The sequence below is a fragment of the Ornithorhynchus anatinus genome, chromosome 18 (genome assembly GCF_004115215.2).
Source record: "Ornithorhynchus anatinus isolate Pmale09 chromosome 18, mOrnAna1.pri.v4, whole genome shotgun sequence".
In the NCBI taxonomy this organism is placed as follows: domain Eukaryota; kingdom Metazoa; phylum Chordata; class Mammalia; order Monotremata; family Ornithorhynchidae; genus Ornithorhynchus; species Ornithorhynchus anatinus.
The window spans coordinates 35,554,736-35,568,946 of NC_041745.1; the positions used below are offsets into that span (position 1 = coordinate 35,554,736).

The following is a 14,211-nucleotide window of genomic DNA, read 5'->3' on the forward strand; positions in this document are numbered from 1 at the left end:
GCAGACCCATCTCCTGCCGTGTGCTGGGAGTGCAGCTGCAGTTTGTATTGTGCAAAAAGGACCTGGGACAGATCGGAGGGGAGGCACATTGGCGGGACACCCCCGTCCCCCCTTTAAGGAATATCAGGAATTCCACTAGTCGGAAATAATCTGGCAATCGTGTAGCAATTAGCTGTAACTAATAGGAGTAATTCTTATAAGAAATGAATAACTTGGGTTGGTGGGGGGACTCTGCTTTTTGTCCCTGAATAGAACATGAGCCTTTAATAACTTCATTCAATAAGCAAGCCTTTTCATTCAAAATCTGGATATTCTCCATAAACCATCATTGTATATATGTAGCATAAGTATTGTTTTTTATTGGATCTGTTGCAGAAATAAGGACCTCTTTTGTTTAAATGTACTTGCTCTTGAACTGTGCAAATTTAATAGTGGTGCTTTATTGGTTCAGCTTTGGAGTAACTGATGCAGAGCTATTATGCTCTCAGCTAGAGCTATTTATATACCAACACTGAGAATTCCTTTTTATGTTATTGGTCCTATTGCCTACTGAAAAAGGAGTCTTAAAATGAAAACAGGATTCTTTTTTTAATTCTCTGTCCTTATTCGCACCAGTGCTATTTTTAGAGGTTATCAAACCCAGCTAGGTCTATACCGAAAAGGCTTTATCTTTTTTCAGTAAAGCCAGACAAGGACTCAGCTTGAAGCTCTCTCTTCCTCACTTCTTCTTCCTTTTCGAGGGGTGAAAGGGTTACCCGGACTGGAGCTTCCCATGTGCAGGGGCTCGAACCCTCTCACCCTGAACCCCCTCGCGATCGAGAGAGACGCATCCACTTCATCGAGGGGAGAGTCGACTGTGAAGTTGACTGAGAGCCTTTTGGAAAGGGAGGTTAAGCTACAAAGCACTTTCCGGCTAGGTGTCAAGGTATTGAGACAAGGGAGGGAGCTTTTCTGGGTGAATAAGCTTTCGGGGAAGAGTTCAGGCAGATTTTTTGCCTTTTTTTTTTTGCTGCAGCACAGTTCTCCTGAACTGGTTATCAGTCAGGTTATCGGCAGTATTTACTCAGGGCCTACTTTCCTCAGAGCACTGTATTAAATGCTTGGGAGAGGACAGTGGGATTATTTGGCATAGTAGACACGATCCCCGTCCTCGGTGCCTTTAAGGTCTAGCAGAGGAGGCAGCCATTAAAATAATGCACTGAGAGGAGGAAGAGGTAAAAGTGACAATAATACAACCTAGATGAGAATCTGCTCTGTGGTGACTTCAGTTGAAGTGACAGCCAGCAGAGCGGATGGATCAAACAATCAGTGGCATCTATTGAGCCCTTACCGTGTGCAGAGCACAGTACGAAGTGCTTGGGGGAGCACAGTACAACAGAGTTGGTAGACACCATACCCACACGGAGCCTGTAGTCTAGAGGGAGGTGAAGAGGGTGGCTTCTCCCATCCAGAAGGGCAGACCAACCTCAGTCTTGAGATTTAAGGACCAAGAAGCTGTGGGAAGGAACCTCTTCTAGGGAGAGTCTCACACCCCACGCAGGACCCGTTTACGACCCAAGTGCCCTAAGTAGAGTGCCAGTGTTGCGCCCTAGCGCTGGAACGTGGCAGGCGGTTGCCCGGCTAGCCGTCGTGAACTCTGCTACTCACGGTAGCCAGTTCTCTTTCAGGACTTCCAGCGGCCCTGTCCACCTCACAGAGTGCCCTTGGTGTTTCTCCGGTCGGAAACCTTGCCGCCTTACGGTGCGCACGGCCCCGGCAGACCTGCCCCTGTCTGCAGAGCCGGGACTAGAATCCAGGGTTCTTGATTCCCGGAGTGTCCTCCCTCCACCGGCCAAGTAGCAGCGCCAACGAAGACTTGCCGGAACACAACTCGAGACGGTGAGGCTTAGCTGCAGGGTCCCGGTAACAGCGGGGACCGACTGGTTAGCATTCAGCTGTCAGGACTAGGGTGGTCCCGTTTGAAAAAGGCCCCCGGGCGTCTCGCACGGCACAGAAGCAGAACTGCGGACGTGCCTCGGCCGCGGGAGTTGCAGCGGCAAATCAGAGCACAGCCTCTCTGGGTTCCTAAGGTGGAAAGAGCTGCTAGCCTTATGAGATCACGAAACAAGAAAGGCAGTGACACAGCTCTCTGCCTCCCTCCATAAATAGATTTAGTGACCAAATCAAGGTCACCTTTAATGTCTTAGAGACTTTAAAGGCTTTATGGTTAGACTGCGCTGTGCTACCTCGGTGGTCTGTTTTGCGGTCTGATGTGAAGTCCCGCTTTCAGTCTCACGTTAGCCTAAGATGCGAAATAGTATGTTTTTCAAAACGACACATAAGAGATTGTGTTAAATTCTGGAAGAAACCTACTTTGGTTCAAATTAGCTGAATTCCTTACATTTCATTTTCTTGTGACTACAAATCAATTTGTAGAAGGCCTGCAGGAATAAAATACCGTCACGTAATTTCAGATTTTCTTCACCCAGCATCCTAAACTGTATTACGTTTGTTTGTTTCAGAAATTTAGCTGACATTTAGCATTGAAGGATACAGTTCAATTTATCTCTAGCGGGGTAAGAGTCTTTTAAAATCAAGTTAAATATAGGACATAGGGCATAAAGAAAATCAATGGCGTTTCATTTCTTTCAAGTAAGAGTTCACTCTCTACATTTGCTTGGGGGGCTTCTAAATTCCCCCATTACAGAAATATTTTATAATAGATGTCAGTTATAGATTTGACCAGAACAAAAAATATTGCCAGTCCTGAAATACCATTAATCTATTTGGGTAGAAAACTGCTTAGCCAACCATTTGTATAGGGAATAGATTTGTGATACATTGCATTTGAAAGGTTATTTAAAAAACAGTATGTTAATGGGAGGGTGGTCGAAGCCTTATATTGTAGCGCTCCGTAAGTATCCCTTAAATAATTGAGACCGGCTCCACTTACCCGATGTGCTCTTAAACTGACGAATGTTCTCCTTTTTTCCTGCCGCTCACGTACCCATCAGCCGTAACAGTATGCTGGATTTTAGTTATTTCAACATCATCTTTATGGTCTAAAGGTTTACAGTTAATATTAGCTACATTTCAAATGGAATTACCCGAATTCAAGGATCATTGCAGTGATTTCATCAAAGCAATATTAGCAAGTGAATTAGAGAAATAGTCAGAAGTTGATCCACCAAAGTGTTAGAAAATCGAGTGGTGTGGAATTCGCAACTTTTTAATGTGCCGCTTTAGCATCGGTAAGTTCAAAAGCATCCTGCAGGGATTGTTACTGTAAGTCTTTAGAGTCATTTCTTCTCCTACAGAAGCAGCCAGCCAAGTGAGCACAAATTAACGACAAATCATGTTCCTGGAACTGTGCTGCTATGACCACATCGGGGAAGATCGTGACAAAAAAGTAAATAGAGTGATATTTTAGTTTCCACTCCCTCTGTGGGGAAAAAGAACACCGAAGCAGCTTTGCGCTTGCCATTTTTATACACTGAAAGGCAAGGCAAGGGATGGTTACGTGCTTTTGGGGGAAGGGGGGATTAAAGGGGTGACGTCTGTAGAAAGCATTCTGGACACTCTCTGCCTGGGTAGGTGTATATTTCTGCCGATCAACACGAGGGGTGGTTGAAAGCGTGAAGGAAGGAGGGCTTTGAAGGAAAAATCGAGCAAATTTGCCTAAGGGGAATGAAGGTCACTTGAGGGGAAATAGGAAGCAAGCGAAATGAAGTAGTCTAAGGTAGTCTGGGGTGAGGGCTTCGAGTAGAGGGTGGAGATCAGCCGATCATTGGAATTTACTGAGAGTTTGCTTCGTGCAGAGCACCTTACTGAACGCTTGGGAGAATATAATTAAAATCCAGTTGGTAATCATGATCCTTGTCCTCAAGGAGCTTACAGTCTCGTGAGAAGCTAAGATCTTGGTCCAGCTGTCAAAAGGAAGTCACTGTGGGCCTCTGACGGAGGAGAGTAGGACGGACGTATTCTATTCCCGAACGATCTTTATTAAGTTGTAGAGGAACCTTTTTTTTTTTTTTAATGGCATGTCTTAAGCACTTACTGCGTGCCAGGCATTCTCTTTAACTTGTCACAGTTATTTTCAGTGGGCGTCTCCTGAAGATTTATCAGCACATCCAACCAGCTTCCATCCTACTGGTAGCGAATAGGTGTGCTCTTTATCATCCCAGTCCTCGATATTCCCGTCCAGCCAGCTAGGCTATCCGCCAGTGCCATTATTGTCCAGTTCGAATATCCCGGAGTTTGTTATTCTGTAGGGGAGAAGAGAAGAGTTCTGGGCAGTTTCTGGGGAAGCCACAGTGAAAATGGAGGTTGGCAGTAGCTGCCCAGGGTTCCCTGGTATTTCTGCTGCTGCCTGTGGTCTCTCCAGTGACATGGCTCTGGGATTTGGGGTCTGCACGGGTTTCCTGCCGCTCAAGCATAATCCTGGGCGGCCAGGGGAAGTGGGGGCGATCGCAGGATTGCATTAGGGGTCCACATACAGGGGAGTGAGAGAAGCCAACGAGAAACAGCAGCCACTGGCTTTCTGCCCGGAGTTGGCAGTGCCTGGGCCAACCTATACATCCCAACATTTTGATAAAGTCCAGATTTTCACGTATTTCCTCTTTTATATTTAATGCTAGTCATGATGATAGTTGTCCAGTTCTGCCATATCAGAGGCATTTCGACTACACGATCAGGGAACTGGGAAACATTTTACCGAGAGCTCGAGCAGGTTGGAAGAAATGGTCGCCCTCTCTGTGGTCTCTGAATGGTTTAAGTTGGAGAGCATACGTTTTCCTAATCGCAGTTTTGTGAGAATGCACTCTCTGTGTAATAGGAGAATTATTGAAGATGGGTGTCATTTATAAACTATACTTCTCTGGAACCAGGATGATTCCCCAAAATAATTTTTCATATTCAAACCCTTTTGCCTTAGTCTTTGAGCCTGGTGCCTGTGAGCCTGGTGACTGTGTCTCTTCACGACCCTTTAAGTGCATGGGCCCACTCTTGCCGCGGGCGCCCTGCATGTGAGTTGTGGTGTTCTGTTGTTGTTTTTTAATGGTACTTGTTAAGCGCTTACTATGTGCCAAACACTATACTAAGCTCTGGAATAGATACAGGGTCATCAGTCCCTGTCCCACATGAGGCTCGCGATCTAAGTAAGTGTTCTGTGACTTTGTGTTTTGACTCTCTAGTTGTTTGCCCTGCTTCATCCTACAGTGCTTCCACAAAGAGTGGAGGAGAGAGACTGAACTGACAGGGAACGTGTCTGTTATATTGTTATAGCGTAATCTCTCAAGCTCTTAGTACTGTGCTCTGCACACAGTAAGCACTCAGTAAATGCCTTTGATTGAGGGTCTTTTCACCTTCCCTCCCTCACTTATTGTTGCTGAAAGTCCACATGCTCCTTGACACTGGAGACATTAAAACTCCTAAGGGCCCCAGGTGCAGGTTGGGTCGGGGGGCATGAAGGCGTTACAGAGGTTCAGGCCGCCTTGTCTTGAAGGACAGTAGGGATGGAGATGGGATGGGCTGGCAAAGGGCAGACAGGGCCTGACAGGAGAGGACAGGGCCTGTGCACACTTCTGAAGGCCTGCAGATTTGCCAAGGCCCCAGCTCTAGTCAGATGAAATCAAACCAACTGAGGTGGATGGTTGTTTAGGCGTAGTGGCTGGGACACCTCTGGATTAGAATGGCCTGGGTCTCACTTCCGAGATGGGATGGCCACCCACGCTCAGAAGGAGCGTGGCTTAGTGGAAAGAACCCGGGCTTGGGAGTGAGAGGTCATGGGTTCTAATCCCGGCTCTGCCACTCGTCAGCTCTGTGACTTTGGGCAAGTCACTTAACGTCTCGGTGCCTCAGTTACCTCATCTGTAAAATGGGGATGAAGACTGTGAGCCCCATTTGGGACAACCTGATTGCCTTGTGTCTACCCCAGCGCTTAGAACAGTGCTTGGCAAATAGTAAGCACTTAACAGATACCATAATTATTAATAGGATGCTGGGAGATCAGTTCCCTGTAGTCCACTGGCAACGGCACATTCTGAGACCACTGTCTAGGGCTAATACCAGAACCCGAATTTCCAACACTTGCAGAGCCCTGGTTTTGAGTGGCCCTAAGAGGCCCGGATTTTAACAGCCTGAGTTTTTCAAAGTTTGCGCGGTTTTTGGAAGTGGTTTCACCATGCAGCTCGGAGTTCCCTAAATATTGATTTTTAAGAGGGCCCTTCACTTTGTGACATTAAAAATCGGACAAAATATGATTTTTGGAACAATCTGACTAGAATTTTGCCCATATGAAAATAGTGTGGTTATAAATCTAAGCTGAGAAAAACACCAATTTTTCTGTTTTTCTTTGTCTCTGTTTCCCTTGCATTTTGTTTTGCCCAGGTAATTTATGAGCAAAGATCATTTTAATAGGTTTTCTTTTCTTATTTACTGCACTGCTCTTTGAAGATGGGGAGAGTGGTGATCTGTCATATGAGGGAGGAAGGAGTTCCAGCCGAGAGTTCGGTTGAGGGGGGCGGTCATCTATCTTGGAAGAACTGTGTGATGGGCACTCTTCTAGGCATCAAGGATAATGTTTTCAGATGTACCACCTCATGTCCCTCACTTTCTCCTCTGGTCACCTGTTATGGAATGCATCTCCATAAATATATCCATTGTGTCGGTCCCTGTCAGACTTCACCGGGGATCCCTTCTTTCTCATCACGTGGAATTTGGCGTAGCCAACTCCGATCTCCACAGTAAGTGCTATGATCACAGGTCAACCGCTGGAGTGTTAGGCTCATGCCTTGTATCGAGATATCAATTTTGACATTTTATATTATGTATTCTTGGAAATCGATTGTTGTGGTTCTTTGGCTTGAAAATGGCTTTTTCTGTTTCAGGAAATGTTTTCATATCTGTCAAGGGAACTGAAGAAGCTTTCAGAAGTCTACCATGAGAGGCTGTTGAATACCCCTCATAATCCTATATCTTTAGGTAAATTTTCATTCTCTTTGAAAGATAACTCTGCTAAATATTATTTGTTATTTAAGCCTGGTTGTGTGTGCCGAGGGATAGTGGGCATATTGTCGCTCAAGCATACTAACTCACATCTAGTATGTGATCAAGTGCCAAGCCTTTGCGGCATAGTGGGCTCACTTCCTACCTTACGGGCGGAATATGGACCTAGTTTCGTATATCCCCCCATTTGAGCTATCATTGCCCACAAATGAAAAATCGACCAACCAGTGGTATTTATTGAGCACTTACCTTTTGCAGACCACTGTACTAAGCACTTGGGAGACTACATTAAAGTGGATAGACCCAATTCTTGATCTCAAAAAATGATTCATACTCGAGTATTTCAGCCTTACCAAGTTATCCTCCCCGAATATGTGACCTAGTAAACCATGACGGGAAGACCCCAGGGCATTTGGCATTGTGGAAATGGACAGCACTGAAGTGCCAATAAGCCACGGTTCAAGTCTCACCAACAGAAATGGATTCTGTTCTTTGACCGTTCTTGCCTGGGTGACACAGAGCTTCAGTGACTTTGTTTACGTTTTCAGCTATGTCACTGCAGACACTGGGATCTCACAGTGACACGGCGGTCACCCAGCTTGGCTCTATGCTTTTTACCAGGCAGGTTTCTGGAGCCAGGTGAGTATAACTCCACTGAATGCTTTGGGGTTTCATTCATTCATCCATTCGGTCGTATTTATTGAGCACTTACTGTGTGCAGAGCACTGTACTAAGCGCTTGGAAAGTACAATTCAGCAATAGAGACCATCCCTGCCCACACCGGGCTTATGGTCTAGAAGCTTCTGTTACAGAAGTTACAGTTTCTGTTTAATGGCATTTTTGTCCTTGCAAATTCTATTTTACAAACCAGATATAGCCACCAAAAAAGTAACGCTCAAATAATACCTAAAACTGCAGAGAGTTCATTCTGAAGTCACAAGATGAAAGAGCCAAAAGAGGCTTTGAAAGATGATTGAAGTTTATCTCTTCTGCATTCAGGAAAAAGGTACACTAAAGACATTCAAAGAGAAATGAACATCTCCAGGCTTAAAAAAGAAAATTCCAGAATAGGACTCTGTAGTCTCTTTTGGTATATGATGATAATGATGAGAGTTGTATATGCTAAGTGTTTTCTATCTGCCCAGCCCTGCATTAAGCACTGGGGTAGAAGCAAACTTATGAGAAGAGACTCAGTCCCTGTCCCACGTGGGGCTCACAGTCTAAGGGGGAGGGGAGTCTCCATTTTTAAGATGAGGAAACTGGGGCGGGCAAGTGGCGGAGTCAGGATTAGGATTCGGATTTTCTGATTCCTGGCCTTGTACCTTTCCACTGAGCCGCGTTACTTTTTGAGAGTATATGAGGATGTTCATTTGAAAACTTTTACGTAGGCCATGATGGTAGCTGCCGTTCAACTTCAAAAGGCCGATGTTTCCGGTATTTAAGCACAGAAATCTGAAGCTTACAGGTAGCATTTGGTAAATAGGCCCAAGCATATTATACTGAGATTGGTTTCTGATTGTTAATTATTTCTTTCAGGGTGGTCCCACTCGGGTCAGTGCAAACTGTAAACGGCTACACTTTCAAAGGTTTCATGTCGCATTCAAGTAATTATCCTTGTGCTTACCTCAATGTTGCATCAGCAATCGGAATGTCAAAGCGGGATGTCGACTTGTTCCTTAAAAGACTTGACAGGTGTTTCAAGGCCTTTAGCAAGGAAAAGAGCAAGGAGAACAATGACCCGGAAGTTAAAATTAATGAAGCTACAGATGAGAAGCTGGAAGAGATGGTCTTAAAAATGGGTGACGTAGACCTTGGCGGACACAAGGATGAGTCGTCTTAATATGTACAGAATTTCTTTCTGTGGCAAAAAGGAGCCGAGAATAATACATTATCTCATTTAAAGTGGGGAAAAAAATGAAGAATTTTGAATTAAGAATTGCCTTGAATTATGTTCAGGGAATGGATTTGGTTCAGCAAATGATGATTTACACGTTGGTTCCTGAGTTATTTGGTAATTTTCCCTTAATGCTTATGAACCTCAAAACGGAGTGGAAATTCTCAATATTTTTCTAATTATTTGAAAAGTATTCAGCTATGCACACTGATTGTAATAGTCCTTCTAATGACTATAAAATTGCCTGTGGTTCTCTTGGAAATTTCAGCTGCTTTCTCCCTGACCACCCTCCATCACTCACCCACTGTGCATGTGCTGGTGAAAGTTCTAAATTGGGAAGGTGCACGGTCACTAGCAGATCACCTTCATTTACTGAAAAGTGGACAGAATGTCCACATGAGAAAAACGTGAATGAATTTTTGATTTCCAAAATAATGAGACTTTCCCAAAGAGGGATTTTTTTGGTGGGGGGGGGGCAGGGGGGAGAGTGCTGGGATTAACTTTTCATGGTCCAGTTGCCCGCCTAAGGAAGCTTTAACCTTGAATGGCACTGGGGCAATCCGGTGTGCTAGCCCCTTCCAGAACATTCCTCAGGGTCTTTCCCAGGGAGAAACTCTTTTGCATGAGATGTCAAACACCTGCTAGTAAGAATAATAATAATAATAATAGTACCTACATTTTCTACAGAGCCTTTCTTCTCAAAGTGCTCGCCCGTTAATTAGTTCATCACCTGCTGTCACCAGTGAGAACACAACCAATTGCAGGGAAGAATTTGGATTGGAGGTGGGAGCTAAAGGAAGTTAGGAGAAAACTCCAAAGAGGGGTGTCCACGTTGAGCAATCTGAAGGGAACAAGCTGTGGGAAACTGGCATTTGTCAGGAAGATTGTGGTTCAGCAGAGTGAAAGTCCCTGAGAACACCCACAAAAGAGCTGCCGAGGGAAGCGTAGACAGCGGTGGGTTCGGAGGGGCAGTTCCTTGCGTTTAAGGTAGGAACAAGTACGAGGTGAGGGAAAGGGGGTTATTTCTGGAGTTAGTTTAAGATTCTCCTGTGCCCTTTGAAACCTTGAACGGAGTGAGTATTGGGATCTGTTCAGAAACAAAGAGTGTGCCAGCGGGATCTGTGCCGATGGAACCTCTCGCTCTCGCATCCTCCTGAACCCTAGCGGCCAGCCCTCACGGGGCAGCGATGGCCAGCTGATCGCCAGATGTTTCCCGTGCCTTCCGGGTGTTCCAAACCCGGGTCAGTCGGCAGTGACGGCAGACTGCCAGAACAGTCACGGAGTGCTTTCGTCTGGAGACCCAACCAGCTCCCTATCCTGGTGGAAATTTGCCGGCGGCCCCGGGGCCCCAGTGCCGTCACGGAGCGTCCGACCTCAACGGCGCCAGAGATATAAGTCGAATGACTATGATTGTCAGCCTTCCCCGAGAATTGCACATCCCAAATCATCGAAACTAACTTCACGAAGCAGCCGTCCCTGCTCCTCTTTTTAGACAAATTGTCACTAATTGCAATCCGCTTAATCGCTCCTTTTGCCGAAGTGACACGGTCCACGGCTTCTTTTCGACTAGCCAGGATCAAGACTCTCTTTTCCTCCAGGGTTTTGAGACTCCTCCAACAGCAAATTGGGAAAATACTCCAAAATAAAAGTAGAAATCTGAAATTCCTAACTGAACGCTCATGAACTTTGTATAAATTGAGAAACTGTGAAAATGCAAAATTTTACAAAGCTCCTACAGTCATCGGAAGCTCGGTTGTTAATGAATAGTTTATTAGGAATTGTGAATAATAACCAGGTTATACATTTTAATCTTGCATATGTATGATTCAGTGTACTTAAGGCAGGCTCCAATAAGATTATTGCATTTTTAAAAAGTAGTAAATCTCATTCCAAACAAACAAATGAGCTCTTGATTCAGGAACAAAAAATGCTATAGTCAGTCCCATGGTTGTTAAATACTCTGTATTACTGAAATGGTTGCAGAGATGTTGAACAGAGTCTACCAGATGCAGCGACATCTCTAGAGTTTAAAATAGGGAATTAAGTAACGTTGCAAATGTACGTGCTGGCATTGCAACTTAATATGCGGGTAAGCCAAAATGGTTTTATAGGAAAAGCGATCCGTGCTGTGTGATCACCGTTTACTTCAAAAAAAGTCCGGAGCCCAGAGACTTAACGAATGTTGTCATCTGTGATGTTTCAGCAGTTCTTGGTCTTCTGTTGCTGAATGGATGATAATTCTAATTGAAGATGAATTACATGAACCCACATGGGAACGATAGATACGATGCAACATTATGCCCGTAGTGCACGGGGTTTGAGCTGCCCTTCGTATTATAAATTTGGGTTTGATTTTTCAAAACAAATTTTAGAGGTGTGGATTTCTGCTCTAAATGTTGGCCATCTTAAAACTTGGTCTCAAGGCCAGAGCTGTGTGAATGGGTGTGTGTGACCTTTGTGTGCCCAGACACACCCCATCCCTTAGGCGGTGAACATGCAGCTCTATTTTCTATGTAAAATTAGAAGTGAAAAATGGGTTCGTCCAGTTGGGACTTTTGTGAGTCAGCATATGGATGAAGGGGCGATAGAGGATATTTCTCCCCATCCCGAACAGAAAGGCCTATGGCATCATGGCTTGGGTCATTGAGTAGGTAACTTCCCAGGTAAAGATGGTAAAAGAGGCTGCGGTCGAATGGCCTTGGAAAGAAAATTGAAGTCAGACCAAATGTTCTCGAGGTCGTCGCTTGATGTCCTTTTCCTTAGAAACCTGTGGAAGATCAGACAGCAGTACGTATTGAGGGCCTACTGAGTGCAGTACACTGCACTGACGGCTTGTGAGAGGACAGTCAAGGTCAAAGACGTGATTTCTGCCTTCAAGGAGCTCTCATTCTTGTAGGGTGGTGCCAGGGTCTTCCTTCTCGGGTTTTGCCGGGAGGAGGATGGATGATGTTCTCCCCACCCCTGAGGTTGTGAGTAAACCGTGATTTGTTTCAGATCTAGGGGATGCGGTGGGCAGCTCAAGTCAGGCAGACGGGTTTATTATAGCTTCACCGTAGGTTATTGAGGGAGATGAAAGGAAGAAGTTTTCTGTGGCGCTGGAGAGCAAATTATCGTGCCCTTTGGACGGTCGGTTCACTGGCGTTTATGGGTCAGAATACAATACTGTTATGGAAGTCCACTGTCCTACATTGCAACTTATTTCACTTGACTTAACTCTTGCTTTAGCAATTCAGAGAGGACATTAAATGGGAAATATTGTCCACCCCAGTGCCATTCAGAGAGTCACTATTATCTGAAAGTGAATATCGATTGGTGGCAACTGTGTTGAATTCTAATGTTCACGAAACTCTTGACTCGCCTTGAAATTTTGATAATCTTCTGAGGTCCCTTTTATTTACTGTGCACAAGCGTGATGCCGTCTCACTTCTGAATGCCTGGGAAACTCAAGAAATACTTGCTTTTTCAGAATACGAGATAGAGAATGAGTGGTGGCTTCCCGTTCAAACACGTCTCCGAAACTTTTAACCCTTTAAAAAGTCAGCTGGATTTTAAGGTGGCTGTGGAGTTTGCAACACAAATATTTTTCTTCACCCTCCTTTGATCCTCATATCCTATTAAGATTTTGGTAATTTTTCTCTAAATAAGATACTTTAAAATTCAGATCTTCAGGAGCAATGAGGTTAATGCACTGATAAGATTTTTTCCTTTAATTTCAACCCTCTTATTTTCACACACTTTTTTTTTTTCAAATTACCCCGGCCTCTAATCTGCCACACTGCACTTGATTTGTACAGAATATACACTTCTGTGTGATATACTCACCTAAAACTGATCACCTCGTTCTTTTGTGCCTTAACTTTCCTTTCGTGCTCTTTTTGGTTTCCTGTAGTGCATTTGTAAAATGACCGCGAGATCTCAGACAAATGAGTATATTTTTGTAATTCTTCACTTAATCTATATCTATATGTATGTTTGTTAATCTCAGGCTTTTTGATAATTTGGGGGATGTTTGTACCTCTTATTTTTAGCAGTTCGTGTCAAAAGTTTAATGTTAACTGAAATGTGCAAAGAGATATTATGTATGTGTGTGTGTGTGTTTACTAAAATCCGAAAGGGTGACAGAGCCTGGCTTGAGAGCTGCTTACACACTACTCATTTTACCAAAATAAAATTTGACGTTCCCCCAGATTTTCTGTGAATGTTGTGTAAATGGATAGTAAAAATGCAACTGTTTATAATAAACAAGGAACTTTAATCTGAATACTGGTGAGGTCAATTATTTTAACCAGTAGTACATATTGAGCACTTACTATGTGCAGAGCACTATACTAAGTGCTTGGGAGAGTACAACAGAATTGGCAGATATGTTCCCAGCCCAAAATGAGCTTACAGTCTAGCTTGCAGCCTGAGACTTGAAATCTACAAATCTTGTAAATCCACAAAGTACAGTCAAAAAGGACATTCAACGATCATCAAAATCTTTGTTCTACTCCTGTCAGAAAACGCAGTTTGGGGCTAGGAGGTTGAGGCATATCCAGTTATTTAGCCTGTCACCTTGCTCAGAAATCCCCAAAAGAGCCAGGATCATCACTTCCAAATAAACGTATATGTTTTCCTTTAATGTGTATTTTCCCTATGTGATTTGGGGAATTAGGGGACATTCTTCTGACAACATGCTTAGAACATGATGCAGTTTGGGAAGGATTAGATGTGCACACGCTAGTCAAGGCGTGAGTATCGTCACAGGAGTTTTCCTTAAGGTGAGATTTGTCAAGAGCGTAACCCTTCCACTCTAAGAGAACTGACTGTATTTAGTCACCACTTAATCACCATTTAGGCACCACTACTGGCAGTGTTCACCATAGGGGATTGTTATCTTGGCCATCATGAGATCCGGCAGCCAGGGGTTTTAGATAAATGCCCAATAGGTGGAAAGCCAAATTTCTGAATGAATTAGAATTAACTCTTGTTCATATAATCGAATAATTCGAATAACCAGTTTATTCAGTTTCATCATCAATGACGTCAACCAATCAAATTTATTGCGTGTTTACTGAGTGCGGAGCCCTGTACTGTGCTTTTGGGTGAGTATAATATAACAGAGTCGGTAGATACGTTCCCTGCCCACGAGTTTGCGGTCTAGAGATTCCTGGCACTGTACTAAGCGCTGGGGTGAATACAAGCAAATCAGTTTGGACACAGTCCCTGTCCCACGTGGGGCTCACAGTCTCAATCCTCACCTTCCAGATGAGGTAACCCAGGCACAGAGAAGTGACATGATTTGCCCAAGGTCACACAGCAGACAAATGGTAGAGGCTGGATTTGAACCCATG

At 44.3% G+C, this 14,211-nt stretch overlaps 1 protein-coding gene across 2 annotated transcripts in view; it reads left to right on the top strand.

Annotated features, from left to right (window-relative positions):
• The window catches only part of SEPSECS (Sep (O-phosphoserine) tRNA:Sec (selenocysteine) tRNA synthase), a 37,423-nt gene extending 24,284 nt beyond the window's left edge, over window positions 1-13,139 (top strand). Inside the window, exons 9-12 of one of the 2 annotated variants that reach the window (XR_003766114.1) lie at window positions 6,867-6,960; window positions 7,533-7,623; window positions 7,856-7,990; window positions 8,521-8,607. Coding sequence is in view for 1 of the 2 variants with exons in the window: in XM_029083385.1 (XP_028939218.1) it covers window positions 6,867-6,960; window positions 7,533-7,623; window positions 8,521-8,824 (489 nt within the window). In the remaining variant the exon portion in view is untranslated. Of the gene's footprint in view, window positions 1-6,866; window positions 6,961-7,532; window positions 7,624-7,855; window positions 7,991-8,520 lie in introns of both variants that reach the window. The other variant, XM_029083385.1, reaches the window with a different exon arrangement.
• Window positions 13,140-14,211: the final 1,072 nt, after the last annotated feature.